This window comes from Schistocerca piceifrons, chromosome 3 (assembly GCF_021461385.2).
Source record: "Schistocerca piceifrons isolate TAMUIC-IGC-003096 chromosome 3, iqSchPice1.1, whole genome shotgun sequence".
In the NCBI taxonomy this organism is placed as follows: Eukaryota; Metazoa; Arthropoda; class Insecta; order Orthoptera; family Acrididae; genus Schistocerca; species Schistocerca piceifrons.
Window position 1 is genome coordinate 855,026,876 of NC_060140.1, and position 27,855 is coordinate 855,054,730.

The 27,855-nt window shown below is 45.0% G+C and overlaps 1 protein-coding gene across 1 annotated transcript in view; it reads left to right on the top strand.

Annotated features, from left to right (window-relative positions):
- LOC124789122 (cGMP-specific 3',5'-cyclic phosphodiesterase) overlaps window positions 1-27,855 on the top strand; it is a gene marked incomplete at its 3' end in the record, with an annotated part of 552,400 nt that overhangs the window by 220,330 nt on the left and 304,215 nt on the right. Inside the window, exon 7 of the mRNA XM_047256412.1 lies at window positions 11,008-11,151. Within this exon, the coding sequence (XP_047112368.1) occupies window positions 11,008-11,151 (144 nt within the window). The remainder of the gene's footprint in view (window positions 1-11,007; window positions 11,152-27,855) is intronic.

Below are 27,855 nucleotides of genomic sequence, written 5' to 3' on the forward strand. Positions count from 1 at the left end.
TTTGTCTAGCGTTACTGTTTTCCAGCTTATACAACTAACATGCATACAAGTTTACACGTACTGTTCTATTTCTTTGCATGTACTCTCTTTATTTCCTGCAAGGAAACAAGGAGGATGAGCCTGTCATGATGCAGGTTTTGTTTACTTTACTTGTACAGTCGTGGACAAAACGAGCGAGACCCCTCGCCTTTTCGTTATTCTGACCCGCACAGCTTTAAAGTCTGCACACAGCATAACAGGCAAGGCAACGAAGTGCTACCAACATACTATGCACAGGCGTGAAATTGAGAAACTATCCGAACTTTGTCAGACTGTTTTCAGTCACGTGTAAGACTATATTAATGCTGATTAGTGTGTTAAACACAACACATAAATATAATATGAAAATGAAAGAAGAAACGCTAATGAGTATGAACTGTACTAATAAAAATGAATTTCAGCTTATCGAGATAACACAACTGTTCTAGTAAGACAAAGTACCCCAGATCGTTACGAATTAGCAAAATATTATGCGCATTCGGCCGCGAAACGGTTTGTGTCAACTTTCAGACCAGTCATAGTGGATTACCGTTGCTGACCTAAAATGAAAGTGTGCAAATTTAGCTATGCGTGAAGATTCATAACGAAATTCAGTTAAAAATCATTCAGTGCCACACGTAAGTCAATTCATTTATTGACAGAATCGGAGAAAGGAAGGCAGTTCAAAAATGATTCAAATGGCTCTCAGCACTATGGGACTTAACATCTTAGGTCATCAGTCCCCTAGAACTTAGAACTACTTAAACCTAACTAACCTAAGGACATTACACACATCCATGCCCGATGCAGGATTCGAACCTGCGACCGTAGCAGTCGCACGGCTCCGGACTGAGCGCCTAGAACCGCGAGATCACCGGGGCCGGCAAGGAAGGCAGTAACAAGTATGAAATTCTACAAGAGTTTCATATTGACATCCACAGGGCGTCAGTACAAAATAAATGTAGCAATAAAACGTATGGGGGTGCGAGAATTTCTTAAAACTGCTTTACTGATAGTCTATCTGCCTCCATCGACATTTGAACCGAAAACAAACCAGACCTCCCTTGCAGTAGCAAACACCATTCACTATGCTAGCAGACAACCCAGGCAAACAGCCCTCTTTTATTACCCCAGACATGAATAAGCCGGCAATTTCGCAATGAAAATGGCAAAACGATCTGCAGTTTCTGTTGCATAGAGCTTTCTGAACTCTAAAACATGAATTTTCTACCTTTATGTCACTGCTTATGTGACAATCATTCGGGATGTTTCTCGAAATAACACAATACTGTTATTAGCGAGTAACGGCAACGGGTTCTACACAACGCTGGTGACTACCTTGAAGGTCAGTAACAGGTGCAAATGTGTAACACTTTTGTATCGGTTGTGAATAAATAGTTGCCACTATTTAAGTTCTAACCCTCGTATAGTCTTACAAATGATTGGATAGTTCGTCGCCCGCATCTCGTGGTCGTGCGGTAGCGTTCTCGCTTCCCACGCCCGGGTTCCCGGGTTCGATTCCCGGCGGGGTCAGGGATTTTCTCTGCCTCGTGATGGCTGGGTGTTGTGTGCTGTCCTTAGGTTAGTTAGGTTTAAGTAGTTCTAAGTTCTAGGGGACTGATGACCATAGCTGTTAAGTCCCATAGTGCTCAGAGCCATTTGAACCATTTTGATAGTTCGTCAATTTCACGCCTGTGCATAGTGTGTTGGTAGCACTTCGTCGCCTTGGCTGTTATACTGTGTAGCAGACTTTAAAGCCATGCGGATCAGCATAACGAAAAGGCGAGGGGTCTCGCTCGTTTTGTCCACGACTGTACGAAGACAGGATTTCTCTGAATCAACGATAGACATATTCATTACTCAGTGCCATTCAAAGACGTACAGTGCAGTACGAGGGAGCATTGCAGGTACAGTATTTCCTGGTCGTTGGATTGGAAGAGGAGGTCCTATTCCTTGGCCTACGAGGTAACCTGAGCTGAATCCGCTTCATTATTCCCTATGAGGATATCTAAAGTCACTTGTGTATCACATCCCAATTGTAACTGCCTGTGATGTGATTTGAAACACTCCAGGGATATTTGTCAGGGTGCGTCAAAATCTTTTTCGCCGATGTCACTCCTGCATTGAGGTTGATGGCTGTCAGATTCGGCACATTTTGTAACATACAGTACAGATGGTACCTTCATTGTGTCAACGATGGTCTTTTCAGTTAACTAATGCAAATAAAAAGTACACATTAATGTGATTTTATTGCTAATTATCTCCTTAGCTTCTCTGAACCCCAGCTCCCTATCTCAAATTCTTCACGAATCGTGGCATGACCCATTTCCCACCGGCCAGTCAACATTACGAGATATACACCCCCTCGGAACATACAAGTCCATTCTTAACAGTTTGTCCGCCTGTGTAGTTGAGTGGTCGGCGCTGATGACTGTTGCCATCCGGGGGGACCCGAGTTCAATTTCCAGCCGATCGGCGATTTCGTCCGCTCGAGGACTGCATATTGCGTTGTTTTCATCATTTCATCATCACCGACGCGCAAGTTTCCGATGCGGCGTCAAATACAGCGAGGTTATAATTAAAGAGCAGTTCCTCACGGAGGTCCAGTGTGGGCTGCAATTATCGTACGGCAGCGAAACTTGGTAGATCTGCTAAAGCGTTAAAGCGAAACGTATTTGCGCTGGAAGAAAACATTAGCTGCAGTTGTGGCCACCAGGTGCAAACCTGGCGCTGTACGCTGTTTTTATGACGGTATGATAACCACGCTGTCATCTGACAAGCCATAACGTGAGTGAACAGTGTGGCTATCAAAAAGAGAGACAACGTGCTGTTCGTGAAACTCTTTTTTGTCAACGGCAGCAACTACAGCGTCGTATTGAGAGAGTGTCGCCCTCTGGAAGATCTGAGGAGAGGTCCGATGTCTTTAAATGTTTTAAAGAAGATGATAATGAAATTCAAATACACGAGTGAGCTTAGTATGGCGCCTGGAAGAGGAAGGCTTTTTGTATTATCGCGAAATAGGGGAGATGCCACAGACATGATACATGAATTGGAGTTGCAATCATTAGAAAAACGGTGTTTTTCGTTGCGACGGGATTTTCTCATAAAATTTCAATCACCAGTTTTCTCCTCCAACTGCCAAAACATTCTGTTGGCACCCACCTGCATAGGGAGAAATGATCATCACGATAAAATAAGAGATATCAGGGCTGCCACAAAAAAATTAAGTGCTCGTTTTAACCGCGCGTCGTTCGAGAGTGAAACGGTAGAGAGACAACTAGAAGGTGGTTCATTGACCCTCTCCCAGGCACTTTGTTGTGAATAGCAGAGTAATCACGTAGATGTAAATGTATGCCAGTGGAAGTTATTATCGAGGTACAACTGCTGTAATCGAGTAAGCAGCACGGGCCCGGGCAGTGGTAGCGTTCGTGCAGTGTCACGAAAACTGTCCAACCCATGGGCAACACTGAGGGAAGTTTTGCGGCCTATTTTACACTGGTTCCGATAGAAGATCCACACCCACCGTTCTGAATTTCCTCTTCGGTTTCTGACACGGACCGAAGTCGATGGCACGTGGCCGACAGTATTCTCTGGAGTGACGAGGCAGATTTTAAACTACATGGTGCAGTGAATACACGGAAGTGCCGAATTTGGGATACAGTTCAACAGCTTGTTGTTCACAAAAAGCTACTGCACTCACTGTATGTGACTTTGTGATGTGGGTTCAGAAACATCTGTACTCTCGGCCCGTTCTTCTTTGGAGAGTATACACCCAGCGGGTAGGTGAGGTGTACCGTATTCTCTGCATGGTGTAGAGGCCTCCTTGTACAGCTTGTGATTCTTGCTTTGGAGGGGGGAAAATTGTATGGAAATCAGTTTTCATGTCAGTTGGTTAGTAATAAAACTAACATTATTGACTTGTTTGACCCTTTTCTGGCCATGTCCCGTTCTTAAAGCGTTACACATGGAAACGTTTCTGCGCTTCTTTGTTGCATTCACTGCGCCAGATTTGCGCCTGTGGCGTAAATCGCTGCCACATTAACACATGAGAATATCAGCCAAGTTTGGCTGCCATACGATATGTACTGGCCACACTGGACCTCTGTGAGTGGCTGCGGTTTAACTATAACCCCCCGGTAGAAAGATATGCACCAGACGGCGCAACAACCATCCAGTGAGGTCTACCAGCTAAAAATGCCATACCATCATTTAATTTCATTTCTTAGCAATTCAACAGTTTGTTCACAAACCATACAATTCTCGTGCTGGATACCGTTTTCCGTCAATGTAAACATCACTCATGGAGTATGCCTTAAGCCTGTTTCGACTGGGAGGCTGCTGCCTACGAGGCAGTACGAGGAGCAATCCAGAACTATGCATCTGGCACGGCGCCCCACTGCCGACTGTTAAAGAAGGTACAAGCATACGGAATAGGTTTCCATATATGTGAGTAGCTCGAACACTTCTTACGTAACAGAACCCATTATGTTGTCCTCGAAGGTGAGTGTTCACCACAGGCAAAGGTATCGTCAGGTGTGCCCCAGGGAAATGTGATAGGACCACTCTTATTTCTATGTACATAGATTATCTCGCTGACAGGGTGGGCAGCAATCTGATGTTCGAGTCTCGGTCGGGCACACAGTTTTAATCTGCCAGGAAGTTTCATATCAGCGCACACTCCGTTGCAGAGTGAAAATCTCATTCTGGAAGGAATCTGATGTTGTTTGCTGATGATGCTATTGTATACGGTAAGTTGTCGAAGTTGAGTGACTGTAGGAACATACGAGATGACTTAGACAAAATCTTTACTTGGTGTGATGAATGGAAGCTAGGTGTGTATGTGGAAAAATGTAAGTCAATGCGGATGAGTAGGAAAGCGGAGGCCGTAATGTTCGGATACAGCAATAGTAATGCCCTGCCTCAAGCAGTCACTTCGTTTAAATATCTGGGCGTATTGTTGGAGAACGATGCGAAATGCAACGAATGTGTAGGGATTGTGGTAGGGAAGGACAATGGTCGACTTCGGTTTATTGGGAGAATGTTAGGAAAGTGTGGTTCCTCCGTAAAGGAGACTGCATATACACTCCTGGAAATTGAAATAAGAACACCGTGAATTCATTGTCCCAGGAAGTGGAAACTTTATTGACACATTCCTGGGGTCAGATACATCACATGATCACACTGACAGAACCACAGGCACATAGACACAGGCAACAGAGCATGCACAATGTCGGCACTAGTGTATATCCACCTTTCGCAGCAATGCAGGCTGCTATTCTCCCATGGAGACGATCGTACAGATGCTGGATGTAGTCATGTGGAACGGCTTGCCATGCCATTTCCACCTGGCGCCTCAGTTGGACCAGCGTTCGTGCTGGACGTGCAGACCGCGTGAGACGACGCTTCATCCAGTCCCAAATATGCTCAATGGGCGACAGATCCGGAGATCTTGCTGGCCAGGGTAGTTGACTTACACCTTCTAGAGCACGTTGGGTGGCACGGGATACATGCGGACGTGCATTGTCCTGTTGGAACAGCAAGTTCCCTTGCCGGCCTAGGAATGGTAGAGCGATGGGTTCGATGACGGTTTGGATGTACCGTGCACTATTCAGTGTCCCCTCGACGATCACCAGTTGTGTACGACCAGTGTAGGAGATCGCTCCCCACACCATGATGCCGGGTGTTGGCCCTGTGTGCCTCGGTCGTATGCAGTCCTGATTGTGGCGCTCACCTGCACGGCGCCAAACACGCATACGACCATCATTGGCACCGAGGCAGAAGCGACTCTCATCGCTGAAGACGACAGGTCTCCATTCGTCCCTCCATTCACGCCTGTCGCGACACCACTGGAGGCGGGCTGCACGATGTTGGGGCGTGAGCGGAAGACGGCCTAACGGTGTGCGGGACCGTAGCCCAGCTTCATGGAGACGGTTGCGAATGGTCCTCGCCGATACCCCAGGAGCAACAGTGTCCCTAATTTGCTGGGAAGTGGCGGTGCGGTCCCCTACGGCACTGCGTAGGATCCTACGGTCTTGGCGTGCATCCGTGCGTCGCTGCGGTCCGGTCCCAGGTCGACGGGCACGTGCACCTTCCGCCGACCACTGGCGACAACATCGATGTACTGTGGAGACCTCACGCCCCACGTGTTGAGCAATTCGGCGGTTCGTCCACCCGGCCTCCCGTATGCCCACTATACGCCCTCGCTCAAAGTCCGTCAACTGCACATACGGTTCACGTCCACGCTGTCGCGGCATGCTACCAGTGTTAAAGACTGCGATGGAGCTCCGTATGCCATGGCAAGCTGGCTGACACTGACGGCGGCGGTGCACAAATGCTGCGCAGCTAGCGCCATTCGACGGCCAACACCGCGGTTCCTGGTGTGTCCGCTGTGCCGTGCGTGTGATCATTGCTTGTACAGCCCTCTCGCTGTGTGCGGAGCAAGTATGGTGGGTCTGACACACCGGTGTCAATGTGTTCTTTTTTCCATTTCCAGGAGTGTAGGAGCTATTGCGGCCCATTCTTGAGCGCTGCTCCAGTGTTTGAGATCCGTATCATGTCGGATTAAAGGAAGACATTGGAACAATTCGGAGGCGGGCTGCTAGATTTGTTACCGGTAGGATGGTACAAAATGAAGGTATCACTGACGTAGTTCGTGAACTGAAATGGGAATCACTGGAGGGTACGTGACGTTCTTTTCGACGAGCACTATTGAGAAAATTTATAGCACCTGCGCATTTGACTGACTGCGGTAAGATTCTACTACTCACAACGTACATTACGTGCTAGGAATACTAAGATAAGATTTGACACATTATGGCTCGTTCGAAGGCACATGGACAGCCGTTCTTCCCTCGCTCTATTTGCGAATGAAGCAGGAAAGGAAATGACTATTAGAGGTACAAGGTACCCACCGCCACGCACCGTATGGTAGGTTGTGGAATATGCATGTAGATGTAAAACTTGTGATCAGCATCTCTCGAATCTGTCAAGCTGATATTGCCAGTAGGTGAGCCGCTTTACAGACCTCCACAACTCAGAAAACTCCGACGAGGTTCCGAGAAACGAACCGGGTCCTTCCGTACCGAAGGCAGCGACAGCGGTGCTAACAATTCGGCTGCAGAGGTGGCCACAATGTTTTTCTCTTGTCTCTTTAGTATGGGAAAGGCCATATCGACCACATGCCTTCTCCAAAAGGCTCAGCCATGTTTTCCTGTCTAGCGAATTCAGTACTGATTTTCATCATCACTACTTCATCCCGATGTTGTACGACTTTCCACTTCAGAGTCTTACTCTTTCTCGCCTTCCATCTATTTCTATGAAAAATGCTGCGTTACACAATCTATTCTCAGTCTCTCTTACTGTATGAGCAGTACGGGTCAAATTTCTCTTCTTCAGCATTATGGCGACGATACGGAGTTTGGACAGGGTGTTTTGTGTACTATGCAAGCAGTCTCACTGACGTAGTGCGGTAACAAAACCTTACGACAGCAAGACATGAACTGGACGAGTCCTTGCCAGGAGGCAGGTGGCACCACATGTCTACAAAGAGCTCACGCTATTCCCATAAATCACGGAACGGTGGTTTGCAGACGCGTAGCTGGCGCCCGATAGCGTAACAGATGCGTTCCGTCGGGTTCATATTACGCGGATATTGTGCCAAGACATGAACATAAGTTCACTATCATGCTCTTCAAGTCACTGTAGTACGATTCTGGCCTTGAGAAAATGATAGTCGTCCTGCCGGAAAATGCCATCACCATCGCGGAAAAATATCAAGTATAATGGGATCCAGGTACTCCATAACAATGCTGGCGTAATCCACAGCTGACGTGGTGCCTTCGATTACTACCGCAGATCTCATTAATCCAGGGCGAATGTCCTCCATAGGATGAAACTGTTGCGTCTTCCAGGTTTGTGCAAACAAGAATTGTTCATGTAGATCTGGTAGAACGAAGTTTATTTAACAAGAGAGAATACCTCTGTTCTAACTTCTGGTTAAGTACAATGTAAAAATTTATCACTTGACAAACACAATTATTTCTTATAATTATGTGGGCTTCCACAGCTAGATACCGTTGACATAAAAGTTTACTGAGTATTGTACCATGTCGTAACGTAAAAACTTTACTGGAGAAAACAGTTTTTTGGTTACTGTTACAGTGGCCTTCTGGGTTAAACGTCTGACCCAAAGACGGACACTGTAATCATGGCCATAACATTATGTTCTCCAGTGAAGTTTTTTACATTATGACAGTACGATACTCACTAAACGTTTATGTGAACAACTACTTTATGAATAAGGTGCAAACAGGACTGAAAAGAAAATAGCTTCTCTCCAAGTAAAATAATACCAGTATTATTAGAGAGGCCAAATACCTGAACAGAAACAGTCACTACTTGTGGTAGGCAAATGAACACAAATATTCTTTGAAGGCTGAAAGGATTAGAAAAAAACATCATTAGGCAATATCACTAACTAGTAAGTATACTACAGTAGCTAAAATTCAGCTGGTAAGGGATCAGTTAAAAGTTAGTTTTCTACACTTAGACACAGTACAAGTTAAAGTCCAAGAAGGACAGTTCAGTTTCAGAGTTCCATTATGATGAAACATAATCAAGTCTGGGGTAGAAACGAAGCCAAGAAACCTTACAAGTCCACAAGCTGATCACTGACATAAAACACGGCGTCCTCGTTGCGGTGGTTCCAAAGTGACTGATGGAATGCGGCTGCATTTGGCATCTGGCTCAGGAAACCCACTTTGAGTGAACGTGCGCGTCTTGTCTCGAACGCCTCCCTAAACACAGCCCGGACACCAGGACACCGCAACCATTACTTCTGGTCACGTGGCCCACAGAGGATAATGGGTCCGTGCTGCCAGCGACCTCTGTCGCCGCTTGGGATGCCATCTGGTAGCCAGGCGGATCGTGGTCGGGTTGTGTCTGACTGTGGGAATGCTGGCCCCTAGGAGTTATGTGGCCAGTTTCCTAGATTGTGATGTTTGTTGCTCAGCGAATAGCCGGGAGGCCTCCCCACAGCAAAAACTGCACCCATGAGGTTGGAATCCTTGGTGTGGTGCAAGTTTCAAGAAAATGTTTCACTTTGATGAAGGTGTATCTGGACTCGAGGGTCGACCTGGTGTAACAAGAAACTCCATTCTTCAAACCAGGCGACACGTTCTGGTTGATCCACGATCGAATCTCGATGATCCTTTGCCCACTGCAAGCATAATTGAAGATCTCGGTGTGTTGACATGGGAACACGTACGCGTCGTCTGCTGCGGAGCACCATGCCCAGTGGTGTTCGCACAACAGTGCGCTCCGGAACATTTGTCCCCCGCACCATCACTGTACAGTCGCCACCTGTGCTGCTTTGCAAAGCAGACTAGCCTATGACTTCCATGGTCCACGACGAGGTGTGGACTTGCAACACCTTGTCACCTGCCCATGGTTCCACTATCCGTCAGTCTCTGTCCACAGGTACTCAAAACAGTAGCACGGGAATAGCCGAGCAGCTTCGCCGCTTATCAGAAGTTCGTTGCCAAGAGGCGAACCATACCTTTCCCTGATCGAGTTAAAGCAACGTCGGTTCTGCCAGTGGGCCTGCCCATTTCAGTCCTGCCTCCTCGCTAGAATGATTCCCCATTCGCCTCTGCTCCCCTTATGCAATGTCCTCGCCACGTAACGCGCGCACAATGCCACCAAGTGGCAGTCAGTATCGCCTTTCCCAGGACTCTGGCAGATGGCATATCGGTTTAAGCAGAACTAGACAAGTCAGTGGAGTTTCTAGAAAGGAGTTCAACAAGATGGCAGCTCCGCTGAGTGCTGCAGACCTGTGTGTCTGAAGCTTCTGCTGGTGGAGGGTGCACGAACTCATACCTAGACTTTACAAAGCCAGGGCTACGCACCCCCTGGACAGTTTCAGACACACTTGTTCGACGTCAGTACTGCGACTGGCTATTGCGCTTTCTACATGATGCTAAAATTAATCCTGAAATACTTTTTTTTCTCGAAAAACATCTTCTTTTACCGCGATACATGAAGTCATTGGACAGTCGACTTTGGGGTTCTGAAAATCCTCGTCTGTTGCGTCTAGAACCTCATCATAATGAGAATATCTGACTGCATACTGCTTTCAGCGCACTACGAATAAATGTAGTGATGAAACTACGTGGCAGATTAAAGCTGTGTGCTGTACCAAGACTCGAACTCGGCACCTTTGCCTTTCGCGGGCACGTAGGAAGGTAGGAAACGAGGTACTGGCAGAAGTGAAACTGTGAGGACAGAGCGTAAGTCGTGCTCGGGTAGCTCAGATGGTAGGGTGTTTGCCCGCGAAAGGCAAAGGTCCCGAGTTCGAGTCTAGGTCCGGCACACACTTTTAATCTGCCATGAAGTTTCATATCAGCGCACACTCCGCTGCAGAGTGAAAATCTCATTCTGAAATGGAGTGATCTTTTTCCAACGAACCTTAACTGCTGACAGGTAAGTGAACAGAAGTGAAAAGAAGCAGAAAATAACGAAAAGACTTAGGATCATTTCGTGCGAGATAATATGTGAAAAAGAACTGTAAATAATTCTCTGGCCGTATTAAGAGGTATTTTTGAGTGTAGTGACTACCCTCGATTTTCATGGACATTTTTACAATGCCGGTCCTAAATGGTAAAACTGTCTAAAGCTGATCCTGCCCCTACCAAGTCCAAGGAATGGGCTGGGGCACCTGCGTCGAAACGAGCCTACCCCACCTCCCTCCTCCCCCTCCCCCCACTACCCTCCTTCCCCTTCCCTCCTACCATCCATGGTAGGTCTGACGTCATATCTCGTGCAGTACAGAACCGAAAACAATGTACGTGTTCGAGCTTTGTGACAACAGACTTGAAGACAACCAACTGATGCATGTGATCCACTTTTCCTGGGGCGGCAGTATTTCTACTGTAAAGCCCTTGTCGTGAGGCAGATGATTTCTGGGCTGCTGAGTGAGTGCTCGTGTTGCAGATCCTGCTGAACCTGGCGCGCAGCATCTTCGAGGAGCAGAACAACCTGGCGTGCCTGGTGACCAAGATCATGACGCAGGCGCGCGACCTGCTCAAGTGCGAGCGCTGCGCCGTCTTCCTGCTCGACACCGACTGCTGCGAGGCGGTGAGTCTCAGTCAGTGGGAGCGGGGATTCCCCTCTTCGGAGAGTCTCGGGAGAAAGACGACAGTTTTTTTACTTTTTTATTTTGACTTCGAGTTATAAGGACCATACAGCCAATAGCGGTTATGAAGTGCAAAAGAAACGTAATCGCAATAAAGCAGAAGAGCACAAAATTCCCAAGTTTCCGTTCCAACACACTCTTAAAGTAAAATAAAAGCGCAATTAGGCAAACACCAGACAGCTGGCGACAGTGCTGACAATGAGATGAGCAGAATTACAAACAGCACGATACAGAAACATTATGAAAAGCATGCAGATACTCTTATAGTAAAATGCAAAACATGAAAAAGCAACAACAACAAAAATAGCTGAAGAACAAAATTGCAAATAATAATATATAGCAATGTGAGAAGTATAGTGTACAGATAGAGGTACTTACTTTTGTGTTGTCTCGTTGTCACTGTAGCCTTGCACCATTGGAAGCATGGAGAGGATGTTGTTTTGTGGCCGGTAGTGCCCAGTAGCCTCTGCCTATAACACAACTGCATGAGTGTATTAACAGGATTCTTTGTTAACCAGGACAGAAAGCTACTTAAGATTGTCCAGAAGTTGTGGTACAAGCTCTTCCACAATAGTCCACGTTAGCCTCACTGCTAGTGAAGTACAAGTCCCTCTATGTACGCTACTCTGGTCGCTAGGTACTGACTGACTCTGAGCTAGAGGCTAATTGCAACTGTGACTCCCACTGGGTTGCGACTGACGACTCAACTCGTTGACTCACTAGATGACTGACTGGCTTCCCCGGTCCGTGGCGGCGATCTAAACACTGGTGGCCAAGAGGGCGTTGGCGGCATGGTTCTTGCGAGTCTGTCTTTGGCCTCTATCGAACTTCTTGCAAGTTCTTTGCCACCCGGTGAGCTGGCGACAGTTACGCCAGAACACTTACACTAAAAGAAGAACCCAAAATGATAAACACAATACAACCAACTGTATGTACAATAGTGCTGTTAGAACAGTGACATAAAATGAACGAATTTGCTGTTCAAATAAAAGTCTGTGCGCAAATTAAAATACAAAATTACGCACCCAATTACGAAACAGGCTGATGACAAGTGAAAATCAAGACTTCCGCAATTCATAAATTAAACTTGGATGCCAGTGGCTTTCAAACAGTCTGTGAGCAAGTTATATTTAACGGTAGAATAAAACAGGAACACTGGTGGGGAGGGGGTAACATCTCGCAACTAATTTTTTATATGTCTGATTGTGCAATCATGTACTGGGAACATGCCAATATGATGTGCTTAAGATCCGCTATTGCCTAAATGATGACAGTTGAACAAATCTTTTTCTGTTGTAATGGTCAGTACAAATGTAGTTTATTAGCGAAGTACCCGGGGTTGCCCAGATGTGTATTTATTCCAGTTTTCCAGTAGTCCATCTCCTCCTGCTCTCTCTCTCTCTCTCTCTCTCTCTCTCTCACACTCTCTCTCTCTCTCTCTCTCTCTCTCTCTCTCTCTCTCTCTCTCTCGGTCTCTCTCTTTCTCCATGTCCTCCTATTTCCTTTCTCTGTCCATCTCCTTCTCCCCTCTCTCTTTGTCCATCTCCTCCTCTTTCCTTTCTGTTCATTTCCCTCTCCTCTCACTCTGTTCTCCTCCTCTATGTCTATTTTCCATCTCATCCTTGCACCACTCTGTCCATCTACTTCTCATTCCTCTCTCCACGTTATAATCCTTACCCCAACTGGAAGTTATTGGTTCTTAGTCTCACAGTATTTATTCCTAAATAGTAAGTTTCGCTGAAATCGATTTACGGCATTACAAGGAGCATTTTACCCGAAACTTTGACGTGTCACATATACTGGGTAATAAACCACGGAATAATGTTAGAGAGGTAAAAAATTGACACACATGCTTGGAATGACGTGGGGTTTTATTAGAACCAAAAGAAAAGACACGTGAAAAATCTCTTGCGCGCGTCGTTTGGTGATGATCGTGGGCTCAGTTGCCACTTTCGTCATGCTTGGCCTCCCAGGTCCCCAGACCTCAGTTTGTGTGATTATTGGCTTTGGGGTTACCTGAAGTCGCAAGTGTATCGTGATCGACCGACATCTCTAGGGATACTGAAAGACAACATACGACGCCAATGCCTCACCATAACTCCGGACATGCTTTACAGTGCTGTTCACAACATTATTCCTCGACTACAGCTATTGTTGAGGAATTATGGTGGACATATTGAGAATTTCCTGTAAAGAACATCATCTTTGCTTTGTCTTACTTTGTTATGCTAATTATTGCTATTCTGATCAGATGAATCGCCATTTGTCGGACATTTTTTTTAACTTTTGTATTTTTTGGGTTCTAATAAAACCCCATGTCATCCCAAGCATGTGTGTCAATTTGTACCTCTCTATCTACATTATTCCATGATTTATTCAGTTTTCAAATTTATACTGACTCATTGATCACCCGGTATTTAACATATTTCACACATATTTGTACACTTATTTCACCTGTATCTCCAGTTAATTTTGCCCTGCAGTTTCGCTTTCACGCATCTCAATGTTTACGATGTCACATCTCCCGAACGACGTGTCATACAACGACACATTTTTGCAACTACTCTCGGTAGTATATGTATATTTTTTTTTGCCGCTGAAACTCAGTTGTATACATCAGTCACATTCTCCCTGCTGTCAAAGTGCATATTGTTGGAGTTGTTTGTGCACCCGACCCACATGGCACAGGGCAAAACCTCTCTTTTTTCCCGCTTTTCCATTTTCAGCATACGCAAACACTTCCACTCAGTAAATAAATTGCACAAATAATATCACAAAATACACTCTTTTTCTTCGAGTTAAACTGCCGAAACTAATAACTTATCGAGGAGTTGAAAACAAGAACTGCACGAAAGTCTACACATTTTCCCACTACCGACGCGCTACTGGCCGTGGAACTATGCAACTGCGTGCGTTTAGCGTTGCCATTTTCGAATGTCAGAGAAAGAGAGAGGGCTACGCGAGACCAGACACAAGTGCGGCAACAGCGTGCTTGCAAGTACCCGTCAGTACGCGTGGCCAGAGCTATAACATGTTGCTACAGGCGCCAAAAACAAAATGGCTTCTCTTATCAGTTATGCAACGTTATTTTTCCGGTGTGGTAATTAGTAATTTATGACTATCCTCTGTACGTATAGATTTTCCCCTAGGTCCATACATCGACAGTTATCGTCTTGTATTATTAATAATAACAAACTGTTGGAATATTCACATCCGAATCACAGGTCACCCCTTGCTGTTAGGCTATGTGTCATCCATGTTTCGCTCTCTGAAAAACACTCGTATGTCCCAGTCCCTCTCACTACTAAACAAGCCATTACATCATATGTGCCTTACATTCAGGCACCTAGTGTCCTGCTTCCGACAACTTTTTAACTGTACTCGCTACAGTTATATCACACTAGTATTAGTAGTACGTACTGAAGAGCCAAAGAAACCGGTACATCTGCCTAACATCGTGTAGGGTCCCCGCGAGCGCGCAGAAGTGCCGCAATACGACGTGACATGGACTCGACTAATGTCTAGAGCAGTGCTAGAGATAAATGACACCATGACTCCTGCAGGGCTGTCCACAACCCCGTAAGAGTACGATGGGGGAGAAGATCTCTTCCGTACAGCACGTTGCAAGGCATCCCAGAAATGCTCAATAATGTTCATGTCTGGAGAGTTTGGTGGCCAGCGGAAGTGTCTAAACTCGGAAGAATGTTCCTGGAGCCACTCTGTAGCAATTATGGAAGTGTGGGGTGTCGCATTGTCCTGCAGTAATCACACAAGTCCGTCAGAATGGACAAAGGACATGAATGGATGCAGGCGATCAGCAAGATGCTTACGTACGTGTCACCTGCCAGAGTCGTATCTAGATGTATCAGGGGTCCCATATCACTCCCAACTGGACATGCTCCACGTCATTACAGAGCCTCCACCAGCCTGACACGAAGGGTCCATGGATTCATGAGGTTGTCTCCATACCCATACACGTCCATCCGCTCCATACAATTTGAAACGAGACTCGTCCGACCAGGCAACATGCTTCCAATCATAAACAGTGCAATGTCGGTGTTGACGGGCCGAATCGAGGCGTGAAGCTTTGTGTCGTCCAGTCATCAAGGGTACACGAGTGGGCCTTCGGCTCCGAAAGCTCAAGCGATGGTGTTTCCTTGAATGGTTAGCACGCTGACACTTATTGATGGCCCGGCATTGAAATCTGCTGCAATTTGCGGAAGGGTTGCACTTCTGCCATGTTGAACGATTCTCTTCATTCGTCGTTGGTTCCGTTCTTGCAGGATCTTTTTCCGGCCGCAGCGATGTTGGAGATGTGATGTTTTACCGGATACCAGATATTCACGTTACACTCGTGAAATGGCCGTATGGGAAAATCCCCACTTCATCGCTACCTCGGAGATGCTGTGTTCCATCGCTCGTGTGCCGACTATAACACCACGTTCAAACTCACTTAAATATTGATAATCTGCCATTGTAGCAGCAGTAACCGGTGTAACAACTGCGCCAGACACTTGTTGCCGACTGCAGCGCCGTATTCTGCCTGTTTACATATATCTGTATTTGAATACCCAAGCCTATACAAGTTTCTTTGGAACTTCAGTATAGTAGTTATATTCATATCGGAATCACTTTGGCAAGGGTATTCGAAGATTTGTGGTTGCACAGTTTGGGAACGAAAAACATAGCGCAAGTACCACTGCGCTTACAATCTCGCAGGTCTAGCTTGACGAGGATTGGAGAGGTAGGCCAAAAATAATTTGGAAGGAAAACGTACAGTGACCAGAGAACACGTAGCAAAGTCCCAGGTGAAATTTCGTGGCGGCAGTCGGGTAACAAAGGGACCATACAAACTCCCCCTCAGCCGATTTGATTCGTATTGACAGGCTGTGTAGGGCAGGAGATATGTAAATAGCAGGGCGCAACTCCCAACCTGTTTCGAGAAAATCGAGTTTGAACATTTTACGCGTGCTTACATACTTCGCTAATAACTAAGAAATCCGCCGGCCGCGGTGGCCGTGCGGTTCTGGCGCTGCAGTCCGGAACCGCGAGGCTGCTACGGTCGCAGGTTCGAATCCTGCCTCGGGCATGGGTGTGTGTGATGTCCTTAGGTTAGTTAGGTTTAAGTAGTTCTAGGGGACTTATGACCTAAGATGTTGAGTCCCATAGTGCTCAGAGCCATTTGAACCATTTTGAACTAAGAAATCCGAAGCGAAGAGAGTAAGCGCGTTATTTCGTAAGCGCGACGTCTGTGGATCTAATTTCGCTTCTGGCATTATATTTTTATTTAATTCACACGTAATTCTGACACCTGATACGCGTGGTACGCTTTGAAATTGTGTGGTACGCGTGCACCGCTTACGAACGTAAGCTAAGAGAATTTTGCAAGAGACACACTGAAAAAACCGTGTGCATTCAAAAGATTCGGCGTCCATGTCCATTACTAGTGGTGTATTTTGCAGTAATCATTGTTAGCCACGTTTCTATGATCAATGTCATAGTGATTCGTTCAGTGCTCTATACGTTATACATTATATTTGCCACATTTGATTGAAAGTTCTTTTGTCTATCCATTTTCTTCCAATCTCATTACGAAAATTTTTCTCCTTTTTTCAGGATAAACATTAAGAAAATGATAAATGACTCATTCAATAATGTCACTTCACACAGTCACAATAATTATATGGGAAGGAAAAAAAAAAGAAGTGCAGAAGTGTCTGTTCGATTCATGGATCTCGTGCTCCTGAATCAACCGCTTATCAGGCTCGGCTGCTGATTTTTTGAAAATTAGTGACCATACGAAATATATAAATAAGCGTAAAATTCAATTTTCTGGAAACCGGTTGGAAGTTACGGCTTCGTGTTTACATATGTTGAAGCCGTAGTCGTGCTGTACACGTCCTGTCAGTATGAGTCAAACTGGTGACGGGAAGTTCGTACCACCCCCCTGTAAGACGCTATAGAATCCAACTGCAGCAGAGCCCCAGGTACGAAGACTCTGTTGACTTAGTTTTGACGACCTTCCGCCGGTGCTGCGCCCTCGCGGCGCCTACAAAAGGCGTCCCAGGCTCCTGAGGCTGGCTCATCCGGCCATTAAGCCGCGCTCACACGCCGACAGAGGCGCCAGCGTCGCTTCGGCTCTCCTCAGAGGGCACGCTTTTGCTGCGCCGCAGGGATTTATGCTAAGCGCGCTGCCTTTCATGTCCCCCGCCGCCGCCGTGCGCACAGCGCGAAAAGCGAGCCTGACGCGAAGGCTGAGACTTCTGCTCCCTTGGCTCTCCCTGGGAGTCACAGGCTTACATTTTAGTCTCTGTCCTCACGTGCCGTCATTAGAGACAGCGGTGCAACAGTGACACAGCTGACAAAAGAACCTGACATTGGTTTTTTCTTAATCTTATTTCCCAAAAAACCTAGCAAGTTCATTTCAACCAAATTTCCCATTCTATATAATCACTGGAGGCGCACAAAGACAGTAAAAAATAAAAATAAAAAAATTTAAAAAACGTTGATATTTTGAAGCGAGCCATTTTTTAATTGTTCATTCGATTTGAAGCGTTGTTCAGTGAGAGCGTGTCCTAGGGATGCAAATAGACGATAATCGGGCGTAGCCAAGACTGGAGAATAAACCGCATGCGCTAGTACCGGTATATCCCAACTGAACACCTTGATCGTTTCCCTGGGTGCGATGGAGCGTTATCATGGAGCAATATGACTTTGTGTTGCCTTTTTCCATATTCCGCTCGTTTTTCATGTAATTCTCGACTTAAATCGATCATTTGCTGTTGGTAGCGATCAGTGTAAACTGTTTCACCAGGTTTTAGTACCTCATAACAGATGACACCACCAAACACAAAGCATTGTCTTCTTTCCAAAGCGATTTGGTCTTGCAGTGGATGTCGATGGTTTGCCTGGATTCACCCACGATTTACAACGCTTAGGATTCTCAAAATATATCCATTTCTTTTGTATCTGGCAGGCAGCATTTCACAAGTATTCTTTCGATTTGCTTGCTGTCTTTCCTTTCAGTTCATACGGAACCCATTTTCCCATTTTCTGCACCTCTCCCATAGCTTTCAATCAAAGAATAATGGCTTTCTGCGTCACATTCAATTGTTCAGCGAGTTCCTGTTGAGTTTGAGTATCATCTTCATCCAATAAGGCCTGCAAGTCGTTGTCTTCGAACTTTTTCGGTGGTTTCCCGCGCTCGTCGTTTCTCACGTCGAAAGCACTACTTTTGAATTTTTTGGACCATTCGAAACGTTGTGTTTTCCCAAAAGCAACTTCGCCCGAAGCTTCGACAAGCATTCGATGCGATTCTGTAGCAGTTTTCTTCAATGATAACAGAAAACCAATGCTGTTCGCAAATCGTAGTTCGTAGTCACAGAACTCGACATGTTTATGTATTTGAAGCAGATACCGATGTAGGGAACTTGGGTTACTGTGTGTTGACATTCGTCGTCAGCCGTCACAGAAAGCAGATGGCGCTGCAGACGCAGTCTCACAGGCCCTACACTGATGGCTAGCACCATCTATAGGGAGATTCTGGTTTCACACTTCTACAATTGGTATATTCTGTTTATGTTATGCATCTGTGACGTTGTAGTGTACCAAACTGCACTACAGATGATATGTTTTCGGTACATTATTTATGTTTTGATATCTTCAAAGTGCATATTGTACTTAAAAACCAATGAGAACGGCACTTACGGTTCTTACAACTGTATTCCAGTCTACCGTTGCCTACCTGTAGATCAAGGCAGGATGGAAATTAGCCCTCCTATTGGAGGAGGATTATTTAAGCCATCCTCACATGGAAGATGATACTCAACATGGGCATGTCATGGAATTGATACTCACACCTGGAAGCATACTGCAAACAACAGAACAAACTCTATTGAATTTTATGTAATATGAACTAATGTGAAGCATGATCATTTTCTATGTCTTGGGCTGAAGTGACTGTACTTCACATTGGAACCGAGTTTTATAAATCTCAGGTTTAGTTTCTGCCAGTTTTTGAATAAATCTTTTGTAAATACGAAGATAGTAACTGTTCTCGAAAGAACAGATACCATTGATGACCCTGCAGGTTCTCTAGAATAAATGGTAATTAATTGAAACTCTCAGCTGCCGTCGGGTTCGAGTCCCGGTCGGGGCACACATTTTCAGCTGTCCCCATCGAGGTATATCAACAACACCTGTCGGCAGCTGAGGGTTTCAATTAACTATCAAATCTTTTGTGCTCTGAAAATATTCTATTCAACACATAAATGAAAAGATATAATCCACAATGCGTCGCTTTTGGCACAATATGTTGTAAAGCAAAACTTCACACTATGATAATATAAGCGTGTAACTGTACCGAACTCATACGGGAATCGTCACCTTAGTGTGCGCGAGTAATGAGTGGACGGGCAAATATCTATTAGGAACATTAAGTGTGTAGATTGTGGACAGTTGGGAATGTGGGTCTCACGGGAAGCGTGCAAGGGATAAGTCCCTGCAGTCGCGCTATTCATCTGTGTGCTCCGTGGCTCAGAGCTTCTGCCATCTAAGCAGGAGATCCCGGGTTCGAGTCCCGGTCGGGGCACATGTTTTCAACTGTCCCAATAGAGGTATATCAACAACACGTCTCAGCACCTGACGATTTCAATTAATTATCAAATCTTTTGTATTTTGAAAATATTCTATTCAGCACGTAAATAGAAAGATATATTCCAAAATGCGTCGCTTTTGGCACAGTATGTTGTATAGCAAAACTTCACACTATGATAATATGAGCGTGTAACTGTACCACCCTCTCTTTAATAATAAATATCCAAAAAGCCAAACTGATAGGGACATGAGTGGAAGTTTCACTAAAATGTTACATAACCTGTTGTTTTTGTTGCTGCCTCCATCTTGTCGAATTCTTCTCTTCAAATTTGCCTGTATCTGGATTTGCATGTGGAAACTATGTAAATAAAAGATTCAGTTGTATTTTCAATTTTACCGTCGTATGATTGATCTCCACATGATATAAACTGCATTTTCGAAAGACCAAACTGTCCAAAGCGCATTAATACACACCGAGAGAAAACATTCAACTATGACCAAAAACACTGAGACAAAAGACCGAGAGAAAGCAGCACTGTTGCATTCCTTTGTATAGACTTTTAACAATCAATTTGAAAATAACCCGCTATTACTTTGGGACAATTACGATATTACAATTAAAATTTACAAAACGTCTGGATTTGCATGTGGAAACTATGTAAATAAAGGATTCAGGTGTATTTTCAATTTTACCGTCGTATGATTGTTCTCCACATGATATAAACTGCATTCCCAAAAGACCAAACTGCCCAAAGCGCATTAAGACACATCGAGAGAAAACATTCAACTATGACAAAAAAAAAAACTGAGACAAAAGACTGAGAGAAAGCAGCACTGCTGCGTTCCTTTATATAGACTTTTAACAATCAATCTGAAAATAACCCGCTATTACTTTGGCGCAATTACGATGTTACAATTAAAATTTACAAAACTTTAAGAAACTGATATTACAGCCGAATAAGGAATAAAATGCAATACCGAATGACATAATTTTTTGTACTCGCAGTATCATCTGTAGTTTTAAATATGGAAATCAATCTGCACTTTAATTACAATAACGTCTTTCGTATTATTTTAGTTTCGTAATTAGTTACAGTATGGATTTAGTTACTAACATCTAATGACAGTCCGGAACTCGTGCTCTATCTGATTACGTAAAATTCACAAATATGGCCCCAAATTCTAGAAATCGGAAAGCTGGGTGGTGTAAACAATGTAGAGTTAATTAGAAACGTAATTACAAAGAATATTAACGTCAAATGTGGACATGAAAATGAATAACGAATAAAAATACCTTGCTTGGCAATTCCTTCTGAACTATTTCACAAGGTAATGAGGTTTCCTGATATCGGATTTCTTAAATTACCATCTTGTTTATTAGATGTATTGATTTTTCATGCTAATAATTCTGCAGTCTCTAATTATTTACTGTTACAGAATGATCACTACAGTTTTACGAAATGACGACTAATTTGGCTTAAGCACAGGTTCTGATTAAAGGTGTCAGTCAATTAACAATTAGGAATGTACTTCATAATGAATTCGGAACGTTACATTTACTTAAAATTTAGGACATATAGAACGATATGATACCCACTTAACTATACAGACAGTATATAATACTGGACTGGTATAGTAATGTTGACTTGAAATTTTGCGAAACAGTACCATCATAAGCGGAACATAAAACTTTTTCAGATGTTTTACTAAAAAATTGTCTGTTTACATCCTCGTTGTTCGTGTACAATTGCCAATTGTTTCTGTATTAATATTGTAAGGTATGTGGGCAAACACGTGAAAACACAAAATTTGATGATTTTCATTACATACAGACCAATACCTGCCAGGGTAGACGAAAGCGCTAACGCGCTGCTTCGTGGGCTCGGGTAGGCACGTCGGCCCTGGATCGAATCCGCCAGCTGGATTAATGACGAGGGCCGGTGTGTTGGCTAGCCTGGATGTGGCTTTTAGGTGGTTTTCCACATCCCGCTAGGTGAATACTGGGCTGGTCCCCACGTTCTGCCCCAGTTACGCGGCTCATAGATATCTGAACGCATTCACACTATTCCATGGATTACACTAGACGCAGACAATTGGGGTACACAATTTCCTTCCTGGGGCTGGGGGGGTAGGGGGGTAGGGGTGGTGACAGAAAGGGCATCTGGCCACCCCTTCAAATTAACATACCACATCCGATTAAGCAGCAGACCCCGCAAGTCGGGATTAAATGCTAGGAAAGAGAGAGAGACAGAGCGAGAGAGAGAGAGAGAGAGAGAGAGAGAGAGAGAGAGAGAGAGAGAGATTATATACAGACCAATAGTTTACTTAATAACATACGGCGTTCACAATCTGGGGACCTCCATTTCATTTTTGGTTAGGCATATCATATTAACTACCCACAGAATTTCAAGACTTAATTTGCTTGTTCAGTTGCATTGTCAATGATAATTTGTTCAGGAGGGAATGCACTAGTTTAAGCGTTTATTTGCTACTTGTTTCCTGTTGCTTTGCTTTTCAGTTGAAACGGTGAGTTGACGCAGCTCTCTATAGCGGTCTGTCCTACGCAAGCCTCTTCATCTCCACATAACTACTGAAGTCTACATCTGGTTGAACTGGCGTACTGTAGTCAACCCTTTGACTCCCTTTATCATTTTTATCCTTCACCCATGTGGGGTCGTCCAAAGCTCGAGGTACCACACCACAGTCGGCAACACGCATCGATACCACATACATTAGAGATGTCTCGCTGCAATCCGCAGTGACGAGTGGGAGAGGCAGGAGAGGAGACACTCCATCCCCCTCCCTCCCAGCACAGCAGAAAAGCCCTGCACAGAGGTCAGTACACACTGAGCAGCCGAAAAACTACGACCACTGCCCACCGAGACGTTGGATGCCGCCTGGTGGCGTTGCGGATACATGACGTGGTAACAAAAGTATGTTAGCAGAGCAGACATGGACAGGGGATTCCCGTAGCTAAGATATTGGCTGCAAATGTGAAAATCCATTGAGATAACCGACTTTGACAAAGTGCAGACCATTATTACGCAGAGCCTATGAACGAATATCTCCAAAACAGCGAAGCAGCTCGAATGTTGACGTGCTACTGTCGTGAGCATCTAGGCAAGAAATTAAAACACAGTGAAACTACCACTAGGCGCTAAGTGCTTGGTCGTCCCTGACTCTTCACAGAACGTGGGATTCAGAGGATTGTCTGCCGAAAGAGCACAATGCTGGTGCACACACAGGTGTTTCGGAGCACACTTTCATAATACTTTGTTAAACATGGAACTCCGCATCAGGCCACCTCTAAGTGTCCACACGTTCCCCTAATGACATAGTGGGCACTAGTCCCTCGGGATTCGATCGTCGATTAATGAAAACGTGTCGGCGCTTCGGGTGAATCACATTTTTGGTGCACTAGGTCTCATATTCTCCACAAAGCCGTCATCGAGGTGAACGGCGGCTCGAAACGTGCAGCGCACCACGGACTCCGGCTGGTTGGAGCAGTATTACGCTATGGGAGACATTCCCCTGTGCTTGCGTGGGCCCTGTGGTAGTAACCGAAGACATGCTGACATGCTTGACATCTTCCCCGAAGGCAATATCATGTTTCTGCAGTATAATTCCCCGTGTCTCGGAGCCAGAATAGTGTTATAGTGGTTTGAGGAGCATTATAGTGAACTCACGTTGATTTCTCGGGACCATATTCGCCTAACGTTATTCCTGTGGAACCCATCTGCTTCACTATCACCGCGTACGCAAATCGGCGCCCCGTCATTTACGCGAATTACGTGATCTATGCGTAGACATCTAATACTGCATACCTCCATAAACCTACCAACAAACCGTTGGATCCGTGATATGCAGAATAAGTGATGTACTGCGTTTCAAAGACAGACAACAAGTTGTTAAGCATGTGGTCATCATGTTTTACGTCATGAGCGTAGAACCGAGCTTGGAAGCGCTCTCCGCCAGTTCGTGACCTCAGCTGAAGCATTCAGCATCTTCGAGTAGGACTAAAGAATATTTCATGTCTCACATGGAACATTACTTTTGTAAATACTTAACGTTATACTTCAAGAGCCGAGTGTCTTTAATTAGTGCATCAAGTGATGCTTTAATAGACAATGACAGTTGTAAATTATCAAGACCTTCTGTGGCGAAGGATGTGTCAAGTTAAGTAAATCTTTGTTCATTCATGTAATAAAGGGAGGTAGTATTGCAGCTCCAATGAGCAATCTCCCAGAGCAGTCAAAGACCCAGAGTTATTGCCAGACGATTGTAGTTTCGTCTGGTCATAACAACACTTCCCTGCATTTCCAAACAGATTAATCAAGAATGTTTCAGCATATGTATTATCAAAAGATCTCTTTTTTGTTAAGACCTGCTAAAAATCCATTTTCTCCACAATTCGACCACGTACCCATTCGTTAGTTATTCAACCTACCCAACTAACCTTCAGCATTCTTCTGTGGCACCACATTTCAAAAGCCTATATTCTCTTCTCGTCTGAGCTGATTATCGCCCACGTTTTATTTCTACACAACCAAACACTCCAGGTAAACATATCAGAAAAATATTTCGTAAAATTTAAATTTACATTCGATGCTAACAATATTCCGTCTCCGTGCTATAGGCCACCTGCATTTTATACACTATGTGATCAAAAGTATCCGGACACCCCCAAAAACATACGTTTTTTTATATTAGGTGTATTGTGCAATCACCTACTGTCAGGTACTCCACATCAGCGACCTCAGTAGACATTAGACATCGTGAGAGAGCAGAATGGGGCGCTCTGCAGAACTCACGGACTTCGAACGTGGTCAGGTGATTGGGTGTCACTTATGTCATACGTCTGTATGCCAGATTTCCACGCTCCTAAACATCCCTAAGTCCACTGTTTCCGATGTGATAGTGAAGTGGAAATGTGAAGGGACACGTACAGCACAAAAGCGTATAGACCGACCTCGTCTGTTGGCTGACAGAGACCGTCGACAGTTGGAGAGGGTCTTAATATGTAATAGACAGACATCTATCCAGATCATCACATAGAAATTCCAAACTGCATCAGGATCCACTGCAAGTACTATGATAGTTAGGCTAGAGGTGAGAAAACTTGGATTTCATGGTCGAGCGGCTGCTCACAAGCCACACATCACGCCGTTAAATGAAAAACGACGCCTCGCTTAGTGTAAGGAGCGTAAACATTGGACGATTGAACAGTGGAAAAATGTTGTGTGGAATGACGAATCACGGTACACAATGTCGCGATCCGATATCAGGATGTGAGTATGGCGAATGCCCGGTGAACGTCATCTGCCAGCGTGTGTAGTGCCAACAGTAAAATTCGGAGGCGGTGATGTTATGGTGCGGTCGTGTTTTTCATGGATGGGGCTTGCTAACCTTGTTGTTTTGCGTGGCACTATCACAGCACAAGCCTACACTGATGTTTTAAGCGCCTTCTTGTTTCCCACTGTTGAAGAGCCATTTGGGGATGCCGATTGCATCTTTCAACACGATCGAGCACCTGTTCATAATGCACAGCCTGTGGCGGAGTGGTTACAAGACAATAACATCCCTGCAATGGGCTGGCCTAACATGAATCCTATAGAACGCCTTTGGGAAGTTTTAGAACGCCGACTTCGTGCCAGGGCCTCACCGACCGACATCGATACCTCTCCTCAGTGCAGCACTCCGTGAAGAATAGGCTGCCATTCCCCAGGAAACCTTCCAGCACCTGACTGAATGTATGCCTGCGAGAGTGGAAGCTGTATTCAAGGTTAAGGGTGGGACAACACCTTACTGAATTCCAGCATTACCGATGGAGGACGCCAAGAACTTGTAAGTCATTTTCAGGCAAGTGTCCGGATACTTTTGATCATATAGTGTATCTTCTCTAATTCGGCCGTGTGAGTTATTTTGCTGCTGAAATACCAAAACTCAGCTGCTAATTTTATTTTGTCATTTCCTAATGTAATTCCTTTGGTATCGCCTAATTCGATTCTACTGCCTTTCATTATTTAACTGCTGTCGGTATTCGTCCCTCAACCTCTTTCCGAGATACTATCCATTTTATAAACTTCCAAGTCGTCTGCTATCTGTGACAAATGTACAATGTCATCGGCAAACCTCAAAGTTTTAGTTTCTTCGCACTGAACTTAATTTCTGCTTCACATTTCAAGATGTTAGGCTCCTCCAATGTATTGTCACAATACGCTCTCAAATTTCTTCCACTCATGTTCGACAGTTTCCTAATAACGTTAATGTAGCACTTTTATGTGTCTACATAGTACGTGTGACTGATGTTTATGGTACTGCCAGTAACTCCCAGTAGATGGCGTTATGGTCGGAGATCACTTACGTGACTAAGCCCCATGTGGTTGTTCCTGAGCAGTCATGTAACGGGTTGGACACCACGTCCACATCACCGAACACGTCCCATGTGAGGACAACTTTAGTATCAACAACAGACCATGGACACCGCCTACTGCACACACGCACTTTTCATGTCGGCTGGTTTTGGAGGCGGACTACTGGAGCAGAGGTAGCGAGCTCTACCCAGCACAGTGGATGCCGTGCAGTGAGGAGTGGTGAGGAGGGGCAAGCTAGGCACACTGCACGACACATACTCCCTACACTAGGAAGGGGAGGGCACGACATTGGGATCAATCTTGCGATTTCCTCGGTATTGTCAGAGTAGTGCACCTTACTAATTGTAAATTTTGTTGTTTTAATGGCCCACTAACGGTGTACAAAGATTGAAGTAAATCCGTGATCCCAGCGTCGTGACCTTCCCTTGTAAGAAGTGGGCGACTGCCAACGCATAAGCGAGACATGCAGGAAACCGATGCTCACATTCCTTCTAAAACTCTTTTGGACAGTAGAGTGTTACACATTTTCAAATGATGGACCATTACTTCAGTCTCTGTGGCAACTAGCCTTCCTCAGGAGATGAATTACACTTATTTTAATTCTAATGTTGCCATTTTCCAAAAGATTCATGCAGTATCAAAAGACTTTATCTTCTACATGACTGAAGATATGAACTCGGGATTAATTTTAGTTTATGCAGGAGACTGGTCCAAATGGCTCTGAGCACGATGGGACTTAACATTTATGATCATCAGTCCCCTAGAACTTAAACTACTTAAACCTAACTAACCTAAGGACATCACACAGCACCCAGTCATCACGAGGCAGAGAAAATCCCTGACCCCGCCGGGAATCGAACCCAGGAACCCGGGCGTGGGAAGCGAGAACGCTACCGCACGACCACGAGCTACGGACTGCAGGAGACTACGACGTTTTTATTTTCGGATGACCATCCCATTTTCCGAGATGATATTTTGTACATACGAAGAGCGGAACTAAGAAACGTTCTAAGTGTCATTTCTCAATAAAAAGCTTTTGTAGTGTTATTGTGTTCACAATACTCTGTAGCATGTTGATCCATGCATGTGCCAAACGATGAAGAAAGTCTTTCAAACACGCGTCAGTAGCTGTCGCATGGTCTTCGTGACAAGCTGTGCCTCCCTCTAGTGTCCCAAAGTTTAAAACATATTTCGCAATATAACAAGTGGTTTTGTTGACTACAGCTGCAGCAGTTAAAACCTAACGCCGTGTTTCTGTATTTGTATCATCACAATAATACGTAGTGCCTCAGTATTAACTGCGCGCAGGCCTGAGTGGCCGAGCGGTTCTAGGCGCTACAGTCTGGAACCGCGCGACCGCTACGGTCGCAGGTTCGAATCCTGCCTCGGGCATGAATATGTGTGATGTCCTTAGGTTAGTTAGGTTTAAATAGTTCTAAGTTCTAGGGGACTGATGACCTCAGAAGTTAAGTCCCATAGTGCTCAGAGCCATTTGAACCATTTGAACCATTAACTGGGCTTGGAACAAAATATTTCTTCCTGCTATTTTGTCGAAATCTAACATTTTCGATATTGAGGCTGTCTATAGAATACCAGCTAATTCTTGCAAAGAAGAAAGCTGCAACTAGCCACTGTCAATAATGCTATTTGTTTACTCAAACTGCGCCGTTACCTGTT